This window comes from Orbicella franksi, chromosome 6, assembly GCF_964199315.1.
Source record: "Orbicella franksi chromosome 6, jaOrbFran1.1, whole genome shotgun sequence".
NCBI lineage: Eukaryota > Metazoa > Cnidaria > Anthozoa > Scleractinia > Merulinidae > Orbicella > Orbicella franksi.
The window spans coordinates 10,464,156-10,482,742 of record NC_138150.1 but is presented as its reverse complement, the minus strand read 5'-3'; the positions used below and the strand labels follow the sequence as shown (position 1 = coordinate 10,482,742).

Here is an 18,587-nt window from a genome sequence, read left to right as displayed (position 1 = left end):
TTTGGCCACTAACACATTATTTCAAAGTGGAGAATGATCATGGCAGTAAATTTTCCAATTTAAGTAATTGGAAAGAAGAAGCCTGAAAAAAAAATCACGGTTTCAACAGGATCCGAACCCGTAACCTCCGCGATGGCGGTGCGATGCTCTACCAACTGAGCTATAAAGCCACACATTGGGAGCGAGGTCACATCATTTCACTCCTCACGGGAAGATATGAACTCAATTAATTGACCTTGCTCCCAATCTATGGCTTCATAGCTCAGCTGGCAGTGCATCACACCGGTATCGCGGAGGTCACGGGTTCGAGTCCCGTTGAAGCCCTGATTTTTTTTCAGGCTTCTTCTTTCCAGTTGCTTAAATTGGAAAATTTACTGCGATGATCATTCTTCACTTTCATCTACAACCGCAGTTCAAATATAAATTATTTCATATATAATTCACATCAACATATTATTTCGTTATTTATTTACATAATTATGAGTACTGCATATGTATTTCATATGCAGTACCCATAATTATTGCTCACATGAGTAGAATTAAATGAGCAGTAATTCTTTTATACTTGCAAACATTCCTGCACGTATCTTAAACACGTTTCATTCAATTCAGAGACAAATTTTTTGTTCCAAAGGTTTTTTTCTTCCTAAAATCAATTCTTTAACTTGTTTGCTCTGTATTAAATAAGGTAAATATATTAGAATTTTCCAATATAAGGAGACTAGCTCACTTTCTGCGAGTTTTTCGGACGGGTACCGTTCTGTTTTGAGACATTTTTGAATTACAGTCGCATTAGTTTACATGTCTGTTAACATTGTAAACTACATGTGTGTTTGCATTGTTTTTGCATTTAAATCAGCTTTTAAGAAGACAAATGCTTAGACAAGTCACGTGCCTGAAACAGTTAAAAAAAAAATAAATGCGGTTTAATCAGCTCTGAGTAAGCAGCTAAAATCTAAAATCTAAATTCTTGAAGAGGGGCAAAATCGGAGCTTATTAAGCTCGAATAACTGGCGAAAGATGAGTAAATCCGAGCAGACGGAAGACAGCTGCATAATACGCTCAAGGTTCAAATGAACTGTACACTATTTATTCAAGTCAGTTCAAGTTTGGCACTACTTGGTCTAGCCTTCCGTTGATTCTGGATAGCAACAAATCTGGATAAGTTAAGCTAGTGACTTAGTTTCCTCACCAAAAAACAGCAAGAACTTAGTTTCTTACCAAAGAATCAGCAGAGCTCCAACAGCAACTTACATACCTATCTTTTTAAAGTTGCAGTTTCCCTTTCACAAAGAAAAGATGCCGGCTTGCAAAGCTCCCAACACAATTTCTTTATCTGAAACAAGTTCTAGTCTAAAGGCAGTAGCTATAGGCGTCCTCTTAGGAAAAAAACCTTTTCTGTCACAATAAGCTGTGAAAACATGTTAACCCACCTGACATGAAAAGATCAGCTGGACTGTGGCTGTCCTGGATAACAAAATCCAAAATCAATTCGCATAACTACACGTTTAATAACCATGCATTCCATTGACTGTCGAGCTGTTATAGCTGAGTGTTTGCTTTCGTTTTACATTTGAAGAACTTTGTAATGGTTACTTAGACATGTGCGTGTACTGCTGGTTTTTTTTTTAAAACCAATCAGGCGCCACAACCCGCGACAACTAAAGCCGCTCGTGACTTAAGTGTAACTCTCGTGTTTTCCCGCTGTCAATCAACAACAAGCTTTATTGTGAATTCTGTTTGCTTTGTGTTTTGTTTCCAAATTTCTGTGATTGGCAGACGCGAATTGGCAGAGTTTTCGTGCTACTTCAGTCACTGGGACACCGAAAATAGACGAGTACAAATTAAATATTTAGTGACTTCAACCGAGGAAAGTGATTTCAAGCCACGTACAATTTCACCTAGCTGTAAATTCCGACACTGAGAACTAATTCGTCGGCGTTGGATATGGAGGCTTCAGCTCAGTGAAGATGTCGCGAAATACACCACTAGCTTGTTTGTGAACCGACGGTGATTAAAATAACCAAAGAATTCAAAATTAACGTTGTCAATTACATTATGTCATAATTTTTAACATTGGGTATTTTGACTACAGTGTAAGTGGAGGCGCGCTGGCTTAATGGTAAGTCCGCTGAACGTCCGTTAAGCGGTCTGGGTTTGAGCCCTGGCCGGGATACTTGTGTTGTGTTCTTGGGCAAGACACTTTGCTCTCACATTGCTTCTCTCTCCACACAGGTGAATAAATAGCTTCTGTCAGGGCAACCTGACAGAGACAACCAGGTTGGGTGGTAGCCCTGCGATGAACTAGCATCCCATCCAGTGAGAGATGAAGTACTTTTAGTCGCTTCATGCCACAGAAACCGGAGTTAGGCGTCGAGGGCTAAGAGCCACAAGGCTTAAGAGGCTTAACATTATTTTGATTAAATTCACTACTGTGTTTATTCAGCCGTCGTACAAGAACTCATAGAAGATTTTAATAAGTGAAATTTGTCCATCTTTCTTAATCCCTTCTAATATTTCCTTGTTGTTTGGTCTATTATTACTTCAGTCGGTAATGTTTTTTTTTATCGTATAAAACTGCCATTCTGCGGTTTCTTTCAATTTGAAAGTAATTTTGTTCAATTATTAGAACAATGATTTTAATAACTAAGCATAGCTCCTTTAAACGGTTTGTCATTTCAAGTCATTGTGGTCGACAGCTAGCCATTGGCACGGTTCTATGTCACGTGGTGAGTCTGAGCATGTTATGATATTTTTTTCCACGTCAAGGAATGTCTATACATTATATAACTGGGGCTGTGATCGTCTTCTTACTAGATATCTTTAGAACAACGTAACTGAGAAATTAAAGGATAAATCATATGTTATAGCGAAATCTAACATTGATTTCACAAACCTTAGACCAGAGGACTGGTTTTTAGTGAGAAATTATCAGTCACTCAATTATAGTTATATTTAATCTGTATCTTTTATCGGTAATGCTTCTCCTAAAGTGTTGGGCAACTTGCTGAGACTCCAGATAATACGAATTGGAGGATCCTATATTCTATAGTCTATCTTTACTTACTTCGTACTATTGTCCGGCGCTTGTGTAGCGACCCTTCTACAGTGATGTCAACGTAAAGGAATCCGAATGATCCGGTAGACCTTCAATTTTGAGTTAAGATACTCGTACCTTTTTTTTCTGGTCTCAAAATTGGCCAAACCAAAACAAGCTCAGTATAAAAACTCGATAAACATCCCAGTTCTCGTCCCCGAATTCACCCTTAATCGACCAACTTGAAAATATGCTGATAACTTTCTTTTCTAAGCATTTTCCTTGTTATTTATATCTTTTGATCACCGCGGGAGACCGGGAAATTCGGTCTGTCTGTATCCGGGAGACTCCTGGTGAACAAATCCGGCAAAGTTTACAGGCAGACATGCAGCAGTTCTACCAATTGCCAGGCACGATTAACATTGAGAGAAAGCAGCTACGCTAGACGGACTGATTGTAAAACAGAACAAAGTAAAGCTTATTAGTGCATATCAGCTTAATCTCGTGGCGCCTGCCTTGCTTCCGCTCCGTTGCTCTTCGCGCTGATCTACTCTCTCATTGTCTGACCGTACTTGCAGTCAACTTGGCTTGATAGTAGCTGCGGCGTTACTTGCCACTTGTTTGAATAAACTTTGTAAACCTAATTTAACGAGTACGGATTAGCGTTCTAATTTCCTTTCAAACTCATTTAGCCATCATCACGCCTGCGTGATCAGGGGCACTTTTGATTATCACTTATCACAGTATGGGACCCTTCTTAAAGCGCTTAATCTTGCTTAGATTTTTTTAAAAACATAATTAAAAACTAGAGTCTCGGCGTCTCGGTCACGATTCGATTAAAATATAAATTTTTTAAACAATGGCTTTCAACGCGTCACTTACCTAAAATGAAACCTGAATAGCGGAAAAGAATACTTAAAAGATTTAAATATTTCTTAAGAAACTATTTAGCTACTTTGACATGCAAGTGAAAGCGCGTGCTTGACGCGGTGAACATCTTCAGAGAGCTTAACTTTTGGTTATTTCCGATTTCTTTCGACTGTCACGTTTTGTTTCTCTCAGCTACAAATTATCGCGTGCTCTTCAAGAATGGTTCGGTGTAAAAACTTGAAGTGGTTTCAGCCTTATCCTGAACTTGTTTCAGAGCCGGAGGTGAAGGTATTTACATACTTCTGGTCAAAGAAAACCACTCGTGAATTTTAATACCTCTTACATGACGCTTTTATCTCTAGTTATCCCCTTATGTTGAATCCCATAATCCGCTGGAACTTCGTCATCTTCTAAAATAAAACATGGCGGGAACAGGGATGAAAATATTTTTGCAGTTTATTTTTCATTTTAGAATTTCATGAGGCTTTACCCAGTGAAATGAGTGTAACAGGATGGGTAGAAACGGTAGAATATTTAATGCGGGTATCAGGCGCAGTGACGTTTGCGAGAGGTTTACTTTGCAGGAGGCAACTAAATATAAATCATACGAAACTTTATATTTTATTGCTGGTAGGCTAGCACTATTGCACACTACTTATTGGTAAAGAGAAAGAAAGCAAAGGCCAGACATTTTATAGGGTAAATATAGTATAGCACGTAAACTAAGTAACATGTTTCGTTGAAATGAAACCGTAAGGTCACACAGTTCATTCTTCAGCTATAAGGCCATCTATGCCATCTATAGATTTCGTAAGCTAATATCTGCCACTATATTACTACGTCTCTACGAAGCGTTTGTAGTGCCACATTTCTTTTATTGTTCCACAATATGGCATTTTTGCGACCCTAGGAATAGGGATAAGTTAGAAACATTGAAAAAACACATTCTTAGGGTCATTTTAAAAGACAGAGTTTCATCATACAATGTTCTCTTAGAACGGATAGGAAACTTCTCCCTCAGTAAAAAGACACATACAAAATATGCTTATTGTTATTTTTAAGGGTATTCATAATGCACAGTATCCACAGTATCTCAGAGAATTGTTTTCTCTCAGATCTGTAGACTATCTTATGAGGGGAACTGATATCCTCACCCTTCCTAAAACTTACACTACCACTTATGACTTGAATTCCTTTACTTATACAGCGGCTAAGTTCTGGAATGCATTACCTTACAGATTAAGAGCTATTTCTTGTCTCAATGACTTTATTAGGGCAATTTGACAACATGAATTAATTGGCTAATTGTAATTTCTTCTAAGTTAATATTTTATTCAATATACATAGTGTTACGTAATTTTGATTTTAATTTTCTCGTAGATACTAGCCTATTTTTGGCTACTCAAAATCTGAGATAAAATAAAGTTTTATGTATGTTGTGTATGTATACTAAATTAAAAGTCTACCTTTTCATTCGTATTCATCAGTTACTAAATTAGTACACACCATATTTTTCCTCTCCAGAAGTCGTCGTGTTTAGAAAAAAAACTTACAAGCAATAGAAGAAGTTATTCCGGCTTAGCGAACAGTAATCGTTTTTTTGCTAGACTGTAAAGCTCTGGCGTTTTGTGATAGACTATGTAAACAGAGCTACTATCGAAGAATCCTAAAAGGAGCAGGTCCCGTAAATATTAGTTACACATAAGCAGTGCCATAAGTGAAATTATGTTACATTCTATTGTATAAGTAATGCCACGCTTTAGTTTAAGACTTTTGTTCCTCTGTTACCTTATGATTCTTTTCAATTTCCATTGTTAAGACGTTTCGACAGTGATCGTGAAATATTGACATGCAATGCTCTTTAATTGGTAACTTCATGGACAATTACTACTTAACAATTAGACCCGTAGCCCGCAAGGGCTACGGATAAATAGCCCATGAGGCGAAGCCGAATGGGCTATTGACCCGTGGCCCTTGAGGGCGAAGGGTCTAATTGTTTTAGTATCACCCAACTAGTCGGACAGAAAAGGCAGTAATAAAGTTAAAGAAATATTGATTTGAGAATAAAACGAAAGAAAGCCTCACGCTCGATTGCGCCAATTTCGCTACTCGAGGACTATTACTAATAGTCCTGTAGTAGCGTAGCCAATCAGAATGCAGGATTTGCATTAGTCCACTAGTTGGGTGATACTAAATTCAATTAATCGCTGTGTATGGTGAGGTCGCGTCATCATAATTCTTAAACGGACACTATCATGAGCTGCAATAGCCAAAGGACATAGTTACATCATTGAAAACCTTAACACAATGGGCCAGGTTTGATAAAAAATTATTCTACTAGTCCACTCAAGCTATTAAAGTGGCGTTAACACGAGTTACTCATGCATAAGGTTTTTTGGTCTAAAATTTGAAAACGTCGGGCAGACTTTTTCGAACTCCACCCTTGGGTGTTTGAAAACTGATCGCTTAACTACAACTTGCTCTCCGCTTCAACAATTCACTTGATATCTTCATCTAGGTATTCTAGGTGCTCACAATTGTAGCACCTTTTTGACCAAAAATGATGGAAAATCCGGTCCGTGGCACTCGACCAGTAGTGAATCACGCGTGATTAATAGCGGCCTGCGGGGCAGCCTAGCGGAGCACCATACTCCATGAATTTTGTTTTGACTACAGCACTTACACTACGTACTTACAATGCTATAGCTACTTCCAATACAATACAATACATTACAATATAGACACTACTTACAACCTAAAGGTACTTATAATTCAGTATAGACATTATTTACAAACTACAGTTACTTACAATGCAATATCAACACTATTTACAATCCTACGGCTACTAACAAATACTAACAACACTTAGTTACTAACACACCTTACTAATTAACAGTATCATGTATGATTTACAATATCATATCATAACTTACAATACTAGATTAGATATACAATACTGATATTTCAGTTAAAATACAATGGTAAAGGGAATAGAAAGTTACAAAGAAGGAAATAAAATAATTAATTAAAATACAGATATTGTTTACACAGGAAAATTGTCGCCCGTTTTTTTTTTTTTTTTTTTTTGTATTAAATTGGTGTTAAGGATCTTAAGACCTGTGTCAAAGACTTTTGCTGGTAAAAATAATTTATCAGGGCTTATCAGTTATATTTCTCAAGACATAAGTGTGAATGGAACCAAATTTACCACACAGTAAAGTTTTAACGGCCTTGACATTTGAGGTATATTTGGTCTTCCGACGGGTCACGCGACGGGTCACGTGACATGTCACGTGACGTTAGGCGGAAAATAACCAATATTTGACGAATTGCTGGCGGTTTCTAGATGATCCACCAAAAGCGCGTTTTAGATACAGATCAAATATTTTTATCCTCTCCTCTTATGGGATGATCGTCCCAGTTTTCGCAGAAAAATGTTATGGGGTCAAAGGTCACTTTTTTCACAAAACTCGACTTTTGATCATTTATATTGAAGGACGATCCTGCATTCCAAACGTAGTAAGGTAAATAATTCAAATTTGCATCGAGAAAGTTCATTTATTGATCAATACATGTAAAATTCTCCACCAATTTGCCAATTTACTAAATGTTAACAAAATGATCACGCGACACGTCACATGATCAGACAGAGGTTAAGTCAAAAGAGGACGCCGAGTTTTATAATAAGGGAAAATTTTAGCTCAGTTCAACAAGTATAACCAGAGATACAGCCGACCAACTATAATTCCCCTTCACATTACTGTGCCAGGTCTTAAACTGTTTGAGACTTGCGCCGGTCGGCTCTTACTCGGACAAGCCCTTTATTGAGGTGAACGAGCCGCGAAGCGGCGATGTATCCACTATAATAGTAGCCAACGACACTGGAGAGAACAATTTTTCAAGTGTATACGAAAACAATGGGATAAAATACCTGCAAACTACCTCTGTAAGAGAGGGCTGTATCTGTGGCGGTGCACAACTCTGTGCTCGATTGTGTTGAAAATGAGTTACAAAATTCCCACCGCCGACGGACTTTACCTTAAATTTCGACAACATTCATAATTGACTCGGAAGACTGCCTAAAGTCTTTCAAAAGTAAATTCGTGAGTAAAATGAGAGACTGTGCTAGAAAAGTCACTTGATTAGTCATCACGCGATTAACAAGAGAGATCAACCTACTTGTTTCGTGAACGAGTTTAGTCGGAATTGTTCAAACCGGTAAATTAAACCCAGGAAAAAAAGTGGTCGATTCGTTGCTCTGTTGAAAAGATCAATTCAGTTCAGTCCTCACAACTTTTGCTGGGAGTTGCTGCCCTGAAATTTCACATCGAAGTGAATTGCCGAACTGCGGTGAGCGAATTTTCAACCTAGAAATTGCCGTCACATTTTGAAAACCTTCAAGTTGAAGGTATTTGTCAAGTTACTCCGGCCACATAAAAGGAGTTGTTAAGTCTCCTTCATTTAAGACCATGCTCAGAGTAAGACACTACATAAATTTTACTTTTTCGCTAACCTCCAAACAATATTAACACTTAAAAGCTGCTTGGTCGAAGTTGTTATCTGTTATAAACAAATCATTCTGCGTCGGTTTCCTCGATAACGCCAAATCGGGTTAAAAATAATAAAACCGTTTCTGTAAATACTATTAAACCGAACGTTGTAGCTTTCTTTTAGTAGGGACAGCTGCTTCAAAAAGCGACTAAACTTTCTTCTCTTACGGTAGGAAACCAAGCGAGCTGGGAGGTGCATGGATGGTACGCTGCATTACCCCGACTTTGAGAGTCACCAATCTTAATGCCTAAAAAGCACTATTCATTGGTTTGCTATATGCAAATAGTTAAGAGTGTGCGCGATTCCATAATGTCAATCCACTTAAATTCTCAACCACAGATGATGTATTTCTAGCCTGTTAATTGGTACCAGCCCTTATCACCTGTGTTTGACCTTACATGGATTATAAGTACCACAAGTGTCTCTCAGCTTAAACCTTGGTGGCAAAGAAGATTTCATGAGGAAAAATGGCTGAAAACGGCAACAGATTTGATGAGTTTTCTACTTTAATTCACTCGCCTAACTGCTCGTGATATATACCATACCATAGGGGTTCGTTGGCCAGACATAGAAAGTGTGGTCTATTGTTGAAGTTCCCATGAGAGTCTTTAAATATGCAAGGCCTTATCCTTTGCAGAGGACGTGAGTAGGAGGCAGCGTGGCCGAGTGGTAAGCGTGTCAGACTCGTAATCCAGCGGTCGCGGGTTCGAGTCCCGCTCTGGCCACCACCTGGATTTGTTTCTCGGTAGTCCCGAGTTCAATTCCTCGGCCACGCTTGTAAATAGCCAACTGGTTTGCCTCTGGCCAGTTGGGATTCTTAACAATGTTATGTTCAGTTTGAATTATTTGTTTCAGTTGTTTGCTTATAAATAAAAAAGAAATAACCTTTATTTACCCTCGGCAATGTTTATAGCACAAGTCGGGTGGGGCCGAGCAAAGTAAGCTTAAGGCCTGGGGAAATATTTGGGAAATATTTGGGAAATCACGTATATGGAGAATATTGGTCTAGTTCTTTTTTGCAAGTTTCTGAACCAAATATAACGGAAACCGATTTCTAGTTGACAAAAAACTGCTTTCTTCTGCACAAAGTTTGACGTTTTGAAAATGCAATTCGCCAAAACTAATTTGTGACCAATAAGATCCATCTTAGCAGTTCGTATTGCAAAATTCGGACCGCTCAGGGAACTAGTTTTCAGTTTGCCATATATTAAGGCATAATACTAAAAACAGATTTGCCAAGAAACATTTTATTATGAAACGCCGTGATAGAACACATCACTGCAGACAGATTGACACGTAGTAAGTGTATAGAAAACGGTAATTGAGTAAGCGCGCAAACTATGTTTTCGAGCGCTTCGGAAGGCACCAAAAATCTATAAGGGGCTGAAACTTCAGTTGCTAATTCAATCCACCCTCTTGAGACAATTCTAAGATACCGGACCGAAAACTCCATACTGATGTGAAGAGATCCATATAATGTCTGTGACGGGTTGTGGCTTAGTTTTGAACGTTTCAAATTTTCGCGCACGTAGCATAACCAAAGAAAACACACGGTTTTCTGTATAGCAATGGAGCAATTTTATCAGTATGGAGTTCCTCGGATCGAATCTCGGATACATCTTGAACGGTTGAAACGTTTCATCTTATTTCATCATTACCTATCAGCTGTCCATCTCTCAGTTCTATAATCTTATCACAGCCTTCAATGGTTTTGAGTCGATGTGCGATTGTGATCACTGTTGAGTTTTTCAGTTTTTCTCGGATTGTTTCGTGTATAATTTGTTCAGTTTTGGGATCCACATGAGCAGTCGGCTCATCCAAGATGACTATTTTACTCTCCTGCAAGAGAACACGAGCGAGACAAATCAACTGTTTTTCGCCTGCACTTAGATTCATTCCTCTATAGTTCAATATGCAGTCCAGCTTCCCTTGCAAGGTTTCCACCAATGGCTTCAGTTGGACTGTTTCTAGTGCATCCCACAATTCAACATCACTGTGTTTTCCCAGTGGATCAAGATTCTTTCTCAGGGACCCACTGAACACAACAGGGCTTTGGTTAAGGACAGAGATGCATTTCCGAGATTCTTGAACGTTGAAATTGTTTAGCTCTACTCCATCTATTTTGATTTGCCCTTCAACCTCGGGCATGCACAGAATAGCAGCTGTGATGCTGGATTTTCCAGCTCCCGTTCTACCCACAATTCCAATCTTGGACTGTCCATCAATATTTAAATTCAGATCCTCCAGTACTCTTGGTCCTTGTGGATAATATCTCAGCGACACTCCGGTAAAGTTTATTTCTCCGTTCGTTGGCCAATGTTCCGGTCGTTGTGTTGTTGTCTGGTATCCCGGTTCAGCTTCAAGTTTAGTAATCGCCATCACTCGCTCTACTGACGTCATTAAATTCTCGACTTCTGAGGACTGTTGAACAGACACCTGGGTGAAGTGAGAAGTTTCCAAGACGTAGACGAAAGCGAGGCCAACCAGAGCTATGAAAAGGAGAATAGGCATGTTTAATGTTTTAATGAATTAATTGTAAGTTGGTGTTTTTAAGGTCTGCAATCTGTAACGCTTGACTAGTGAGCATTGTCTAACGTAATTTTTACGCGGTTTAAAATGCCGGAAAAATTTACGAGGCTCATCTACATTTCGCGGAAAAACCTCAACGCGATCCCTAGTGAGAAGGCTATAAATTTCTGTTACGTCCTTTTTTGTCTTACTGTCCTTCAAAATTCACGGAATTTGGACATGTCTTGTCAACCTTGTAAATTCAATCCAATGCCAAAGACGAAGGAATATTTGGATTTAGAATTGTAATTTCGAATAGAAAGTTCAAACCAATATTATCTAATGCTATACCAGGCGGCCATTTCTTACCACGCCACTATAACGTATGGAATTCTGTTGTTTTAAATGAGCAGAAAGAAAAAGCAAGAAAAAAGAGTGCTAAGTAAATCACTTCCTTACCATTGTTGTGGGAATACAATGCAGTGAGCAAAGCTACAGCGCCGATTAAGAGAGCAGAGAGGAGATCTAATCTTATCCCCAGCCATCGAGTTCCAGCCAATACCATGTAATATGCACGGTTATGAGTATCTTGGTAACTGTAACATAAGCCAACACAATTAACATTAGCTTTTTTCTTTCAGAAGATTAGACGTTTTTCTTAGCATTGCTGAAAAAAAAAAAAGGAATTTGGGGGTTTTGTGCTTATAAAAATGTTGCATGGTAGTCATCTAAAGAAACCCCATTTCTCTAACGTTATAGTATGATCCAAAACAAGCTCAACAGTCGTCAGGTGGTCATCGCTTCTATACAGAGTGTAGCCTATAAAATGGGTAGAACTAGCGTATTATGCCTACGGAATCATACCGTTTTGAGATATCAGTAAAATCTGGTTCATGTTTCATTTGTTTAACTAGTTTTTGATGCTGAAGATTTGTCTGTGAAAAGTTAAAGCTGAAACTGCTTTTGTTGTTATTGTTGTTGTTGTTTATCAAGCTAGAAATTGATCTAAAACATCTCCCAACGGCTTTCTCTCTCTGATGCTCTTCAGAAAAGGTGTTTTTGACTTTCGCCGTTTTAGAAACCAGCTTTACCTGTATAAGAGGTCCGCAAACTCCTGCTGTCTTCCACGGGATCGAATGGTGTCCAATCCGTCTAAGGTTTCTGAAATCTGTGTCAAAACAGGGCTGCGGCACAAACACTCTAGTCTCTTAAGTTCTCTTGATGTCCTCATAAAATACCTTGCAATGTAAACATACAATAATGTAATCGGAACAACAACTGCCGCGAGCCACGCATTGGCAACCAGGGGAACAAGTGCTGCAGTTAACACGAACAACACTATTTGGACAGCAAAGAGGAACGTTTTGGGCAAAACTTCATCCATACAGCCAATGTCTTTAGAAAATCGATTAAGGATTCTTCCAATTGGATTTGAATCAAAGAACAGAACCGGTGCTTTCAGGATGGCTGTCACCATGTCGTTGTGAAGGTTTTCTGAAGATTTCACTACTACCAGGAAGAACGCATAGGCGCGTAATGTTGTTAGAAGAACAGCCGCCGCGACACAACTGGCATAGATAACAAGATTGGTCTTGTCCGTTTGGTCATCACGAGGGATTGTCGTCAGAATGGACAGCCACAGATCGGGTGAAACCATAACTCCTGCAATCAGTGAAGACAACACTCAACAAGGAATAATCGGTTGAAACAATAAGTTTTCTGGGAAAGGTTAATGTTTGTCTGACCATTTATGGCCGTTTAAGCAACTACCCTAGCATGTGGTGGATTGAATAGAAAGGGACACTATCTTTTGCATGCAGTTATTCACGTACGAAACAAGCAATTCGTTACCCAATCGTTTCCCAAATAGTCTTAGTGCCCATAAGAAAAGCTCGAAGATCTCTACTGGCACCAAACTGACATTTTTGGCTCGCAGATGGCCCTCTGCCAATCATTTCGGCTTTCACCCATTAATAGCTTTTTTTCGAATTGGTGCCTTCTCGAGTACCTTGAAGGGGTCTCCCCAAAACCCTTCGATTGTAATGTGACCAATTAAATAAAAGTGGTCCGAGTTTCAGGATTGGGTTTTCATTGGTGTTAATAAGGCAAACTGGTCTCTGGAACTTACCTTGAGAAACAAGAAAGATGACAAGCAGGCCAGCTAAAGCTATGGGATGCACTCCTGCACTTAGGTAATCCCAGTACAGCTTGCAAGACACTGCTCCAATCTTACGATCCTCGTCTGCAATCTCCATACTTTTGATCGACTTGTTATCAGAACAATGCACTTTAGTACTTGGCATTTGTTCATGGAACAAATTTGTTTCCTGAGCTACACTGTTTTGGGGTTCTGGTATTTCTTTTAGTGCTTCCCTTTCATTTAGTTCCATTAATGTCCCTTTATCGATTATTGAACCGTTGTGCAAGACGATCACTTGATCTGCAAGTTTCATGTGTGACTCTTGGTGAGAAACCATCAAACGAACTTTGTTTGACAACAAGCCAAGCACACAATCTTTAAAGATATGATTGCTGACGTTCATGTCGAGTGCGGCGAGTGGATTGTCCAACAGGTAAATGTCACAGTCGGCATACACTGCTCGTGCCAAACTGATGCGAACCTGCTGACCACCGCTCAGCGTGTCACCTCGTTCTCCAACAATAACCTGGTCCTTATCAGGAAATCCTTCAATATCTTCTTCTAAAGAGCAAGCTCTGATGGTTTGGATGTACTTATCGAAATCAAATGGCCGACCGAAAAGAATGTTCTCTCTCAGTGTTCCAGAGAAAACCCAGGGCATCTGTGGCACGTAGGCGATGGTACCACAGCATTGAATATTCCCTTTAGTAACTGGTATCTCACCAGCAATTACGGACAGCAACGTTGATTTTCCACTTCCCACTGCACCAGTTATGATAACAAAACTATCATCTCTTGCTTCAAAGCTGAATGTGTTTTCAGTATTCACTTTGCAAGTCACATTGGTTAACTTGATACTACTTTTTCTTTTTTCCTGCAATTGCCCTTTCTCTACAATTCGCAGTTTGTCCGTTTGGCTTGGAACCAGATTCGTTATTCCAACAGAGGGATGTTGATTTTTGTTATCTGGAATATCTATAAACTTGGTTATGATGGCGGTTTTCTTCAAGGACTCGTGTAGATACGTGAAGTGACACTTGATATTTACCTTGCCAATTTCAAATCCTTTCTTCTTAACCACTGACTTGTCATCAACATTGGTAAAGAGTTTCGCATCAGTCATACCATGAAGGTTTGGCAACAACAGAAATTCCTGTATTCTATTAAATGAGACGTATGCCTCGTATACAAACTGTGACCCTTCTCCTATAGATCTCAGCGCACTGTTTCGGAGGACATTGATAATTGACAGCAGTGTAAAAACTACGAACGGCGTTAAATGATAACCACTGAAGGCAAGCGTCAAAATAGAAATAAAAGTGGCAACAAGTCCTGAAGAATACATCAGAGATATTGCACATGACAAAAGAATGCTCTTACGACGAATTATTCTCATCTCATCGCTGCAAATAAGGAAACAGAAAACACTATATTAGTGTCAGATATGTACCTATTTGCCACTTGCTAGAAAGGACCAGGCCTTAAAAACTGATGTATGGCAATACGGAACATGCCGACTTTTTATCTGCGAAAGCAATTTTGGAAGAAGGTCGAGAAAAGTAGCCCGTCATCTGATTTCTTTTTATCCTGTCTTGATAACAAAGTTTTGTTAAATTTCAAAACTCTAAGTGCAAAATACTGGGCTACTGTAAAGTGCATTAAGTGCGTAACGATTTAGGCCAGATTTTAGTGATTCTCGAACAATTTGGCCAACAAACGTTTTGTTTCAGTCTACTAGCAAACAAGTGTAAAACCAAAGCCATTCGTGATTGCGCATAAATTCCTGCCTTGTTCCACGTGTACCACGTTTGTACCACGAGTTTGTAATCAATGATTAATGGCACTGTTGATATTTGTACTATATTTTGTTGCAAGTAAATGGTTGACTATTACTGATACGGGTTTTGCTTGGGTCCGTTGTGGATTGCAGAGATGGGATTGCCTTGGTCTTTTAAAATTTAACATTTGTGATTAACCCAGCAGCAACTACACAATCCTGTTCCACTAACCTTCTAGTCTCCTTGATCTTATCTTTAAAAACCCACTCCCACACATGCGTCTTTACTTCACGTATTCCAGCCACTATCTCGGTCATGAGATTTATTCGCCGGTCAGATATGACAGCGGTCTTCAGTCGAAGCTTTCCAGACAGGTACGACAGAAAGCCACCAAATGGAACGAGAAGAAACAAAAAGATGATTCCCATCAGCGCCTGCCAACCAATGAAGTACCATAACAACGGAACAGCTACACAGACATCAAAGATGGCGACAAGGAGGCGAAAGAACTGCCTGGCAGCTTGTTCCATTCTTTGAATATCATTGGATACTAGATCAATCACGTGACCCTTTGTAAACTCATTGAGCGTGTGTTGATCAAGGAGCAGGATCTACAGAAAACCGTTCATGTAAAATTGATAAGATCTTTGGAAATAATAGCTATAACTATTAGTCGTGCCACATATTCAGGCACAAGACAGTTAACTATACAAATAAAACTAGAACAAAGAGAATTAGAACTCTACCAAATAGCTATAGGTTATCTTCACACGAGACTAAGCTGGGTCAGTGTTAGTTAGACTTGAGCTTATTTTGCTGTCCATTTATTACTCATTATCTCAGTCAAGAAAATCCGGTTAATTAATCTCCGGTCACTTTCTTCCCCATCAAAAACATTATCTTCAAGCAGTTCCTAAACGTTTGTCGGCGCTTTCGCCTCACACTTACGAGATGACGATATTGTTTGGATTTCGAGAAACTGCATCGCAAAGATAATGAGAGAATACTGTGCTGAGATAATAGACTAGAGAGCGAGGTCTAGAGGGCAGACAAACCAATACAATCCGTTTCCTTTGCATGTCGTTTTTGCCTCTCTATTAAAGATCTTCAAGTCCAATTCCACTTGAAATGTGACTAAACTCAACCTCTACAAAACCAGTTCGTCAAGTGTCGGCATATTTTCATCTTCTGGAATGCGTTTATGGTCTAGTAAAACTCTCTCAGCAGTCTTCCAGACCGCAGACATTAGCTAGAGTGTACCGGCTACATACTGTTCAGGCTATTTTGGAATCAGCCGGAAAACATGGAATGAATGGTTACCGCCTCGTTCCGTTGGAATACCTATCTATCCCATCTTACTGAATGAACAGGCTAAATTAGTTTTCTATTTTCTGCTCTCGATGTAAGAATAAACAAACTGCAGTTTTAAAAGCTTGGTTTCGAAATCATGTAGACAACATAGAGGTTTGTCATATTTTGTCAGGACGCATGGCGCATCAATTACCGGATAAGAAACGGATCACGCCTTCAACGTAACCTTATGTTCGTACAAGGTTACCATGTGGCACAATGGCAAAAATGTTTTGCCGGCTACTTTCACGATCGACCAAAAAAAAATCCGCAAACATTTTTACTGTAAAAAAAATAACTTCACTTTAAACACGAAGAAAAACGGAACAGGAAAAGGAAAAAGAAAGTAATATTGTCGACCATACAGAGCGACCACTAGATAGGGAGGTGTTGTTAGACTGATGCTCATCAAGTACTGCAATGCCACCACTGTAGTGCTTTATTACCAAACAAAGTTAACATGTTTCACAAATGTACGGTGACGTTGTGTTTTTGGTAATCTGACATTTTTCAAAGGAAACAATATTACATTGTATTACGTACGTGCTGCCATTTCAGTTGTGCCGCATGACTTGCAAAAAATTGCAAATATTTATTCCCTAAACGGAAAAGCCTTTCTTTCCCAACAGAGAGCTTAGATCCCGCAAAATGCACAAAAATCTTCACAAGTCTGTAAAATTAAAGACCCACAAAAATGTTTGCACCATCCGGTATCAAGCACCATAATTATGATTAGTTTTTTTCAAGACTATTGTGCCAGTACTTTTACTCCCCGTCTCGTGTCATTGCAACAGCACAATTTGTTTTTCATAAGATTAATCCACTTCCAAGAAGAAACTATTTCAACTTCTCTGGAAAGCGGACTTTGAAAACCTTTGCCGAAAGTACGTTGTTAATTTTAAAATTAAAATCAAAATAAAAAAAAAACGTTTTTGAAAATTATTTTATCCATAAACTGGAGAAAGGATTGCTAGAACGGTTCCCAAAGAATACACCCAAGCACATGCACACTCAATCCAATCAAGATGACCAGTGCAAGGGTAGGGTAAATTCAACCATCATACTCATTTCGCCTTTGCTACATTAATCCTGGATAAACTCCGTATAAGGTATGATCTTTAGGGTTATACCTATTTAATTGGTAAGAACTGAAATAAAAGGAACTGAGGAAATTTTACTGAGAAAAGAAAGAGAACCATGCATTAGTTGAAATCATACTAACCTTTCTGAAGATGACTCCTTTAAGGGAGGCCTTCATTCGCATCCCAATCACGTACAGTTTAAAGCTGCTATGATGTACAGCAATACTCTTCATCAGCACAATCAACAGCATCAATGCAGCACAGCCACAGAGCAAGCCTCGCGCTGGTGTGTCGGACATAAGTGTAGAAATGAACACTCCCAGGAAAAAGGGCTGAAGAAATCGACCCACTGAGTCCAACAGTCCGGCAAAAGAAATTATACACAGGTCTTTGCAGGACAGAACTTTCATTGCACTTTTCCATAGTCTTGGTTCTTTCCCTGTACGGCTGCATTCATCCAGATCTTTACTCCACTGCCACTGCAGCTGGTTCGTCAGTAGTGACGTTTTGTCTTCCTCGTGCAAAGGCCAGAAGTCGGATTGTTGCAAGGGGCGCTGGTTTCCAGTTTTGAACAAATCGTTTGTCCACCAAAACAGGAGAAACGAGATCAAGTTGGCTCTTTTCTGTGGATGTGTGGGGCCACTATAGTCTCGCTCTGCGTTCATAACTGCCAAAAAGGAGAACGTTAAGGTAGGAAGCAGTGAACAAGAATTCTAATGTTAGCACCTTTATTAACACTCGTGTCCACGTTTTTTTCTAAATTGAATCGTATTACATTGACGCCTGTGAGATAGGATAAAGCAGTGGTGAAATGTGAACGCAATATATTATTCCACTTCAGACAAAGTCAGAGCAGATTTTTTTCGACATAGTTTTGTACTTAATTCGAAAAAGCTGTCATACTCACTGGAAAAAATTAAACATTTGAAACGAATCACTTAGGAGTTATTAGAGAAAACAAAATAACCTTTCTTTCGACTTATACATACCTTTATTCGCTGAAACAAGCATTTTGTAGCCAAACTATAAGGTGTAATTCGACAACAACTTAACGATAAATTAATCTAAAAAAAATCCACAAAATATGTTTCGAAAATAGTTAGAAAACCAACGGATGACTTGACTAACTTGAGTGAATGACACTTCCGTCAGATAAAGTACGTTATAAACAAATTATGATCCGACTGTAATCAAAACAGCACATAAGTTATGTTTTATCATCAGTAATGATACGGATAATGAAATACCATTCGTACAAAATCGCCGAAAAC

At 39.0% G+C, this 18,587-nt stretch overlaps 1 protein-coding gene across 1 annotated transcript in view; it reads right to left on the bottom strand.

Annotated features, from left to right (window-relative positions):
• Window positions 1-9,149: 9,149 nt before the first annotated feature.
• The window catches only part of LOC145490719 (ATP-binding cassette sub-family C member 4-like), a 15,569-nt gene continuing 6,131 nt past the window's right edge, over window positions 9,150-18,587 (bottom strand). Inside the window, exons 2-7 of the mRNA XM_081469809.1 lie at window positions 17,457-17,983; window positions 15,116-15,495; window positions 13,095-14,509; window positions 12,058-12,628; window positions 11,426-11,562; window positions 9,150-10,947 (exon numbers count right to left, since the gene is read on the bottom strand). Coding sequence (XP_081325935.1) covers window positions 10,097-10,947; window positions 11,426-11,562; window positions 12,058-12,628; window positions 13,095-14,509; window positions 15,116-15,495; window positions 17,457-17,981 — 3,879 coding nt within the window. The 5' untranslated portion in view covers window positions 17,982-17,983 and the 3' untranslated portion in view covers window positions 9,150-10,096. The remainder of the gene's footprint in view (window positions 10,948-11,425; window positions 11,563-12,057; window positions 12,629-13,094; window positions 14,510-15,115; window positions 15,496-17,456; window positions 17,984-18,587) is intronic.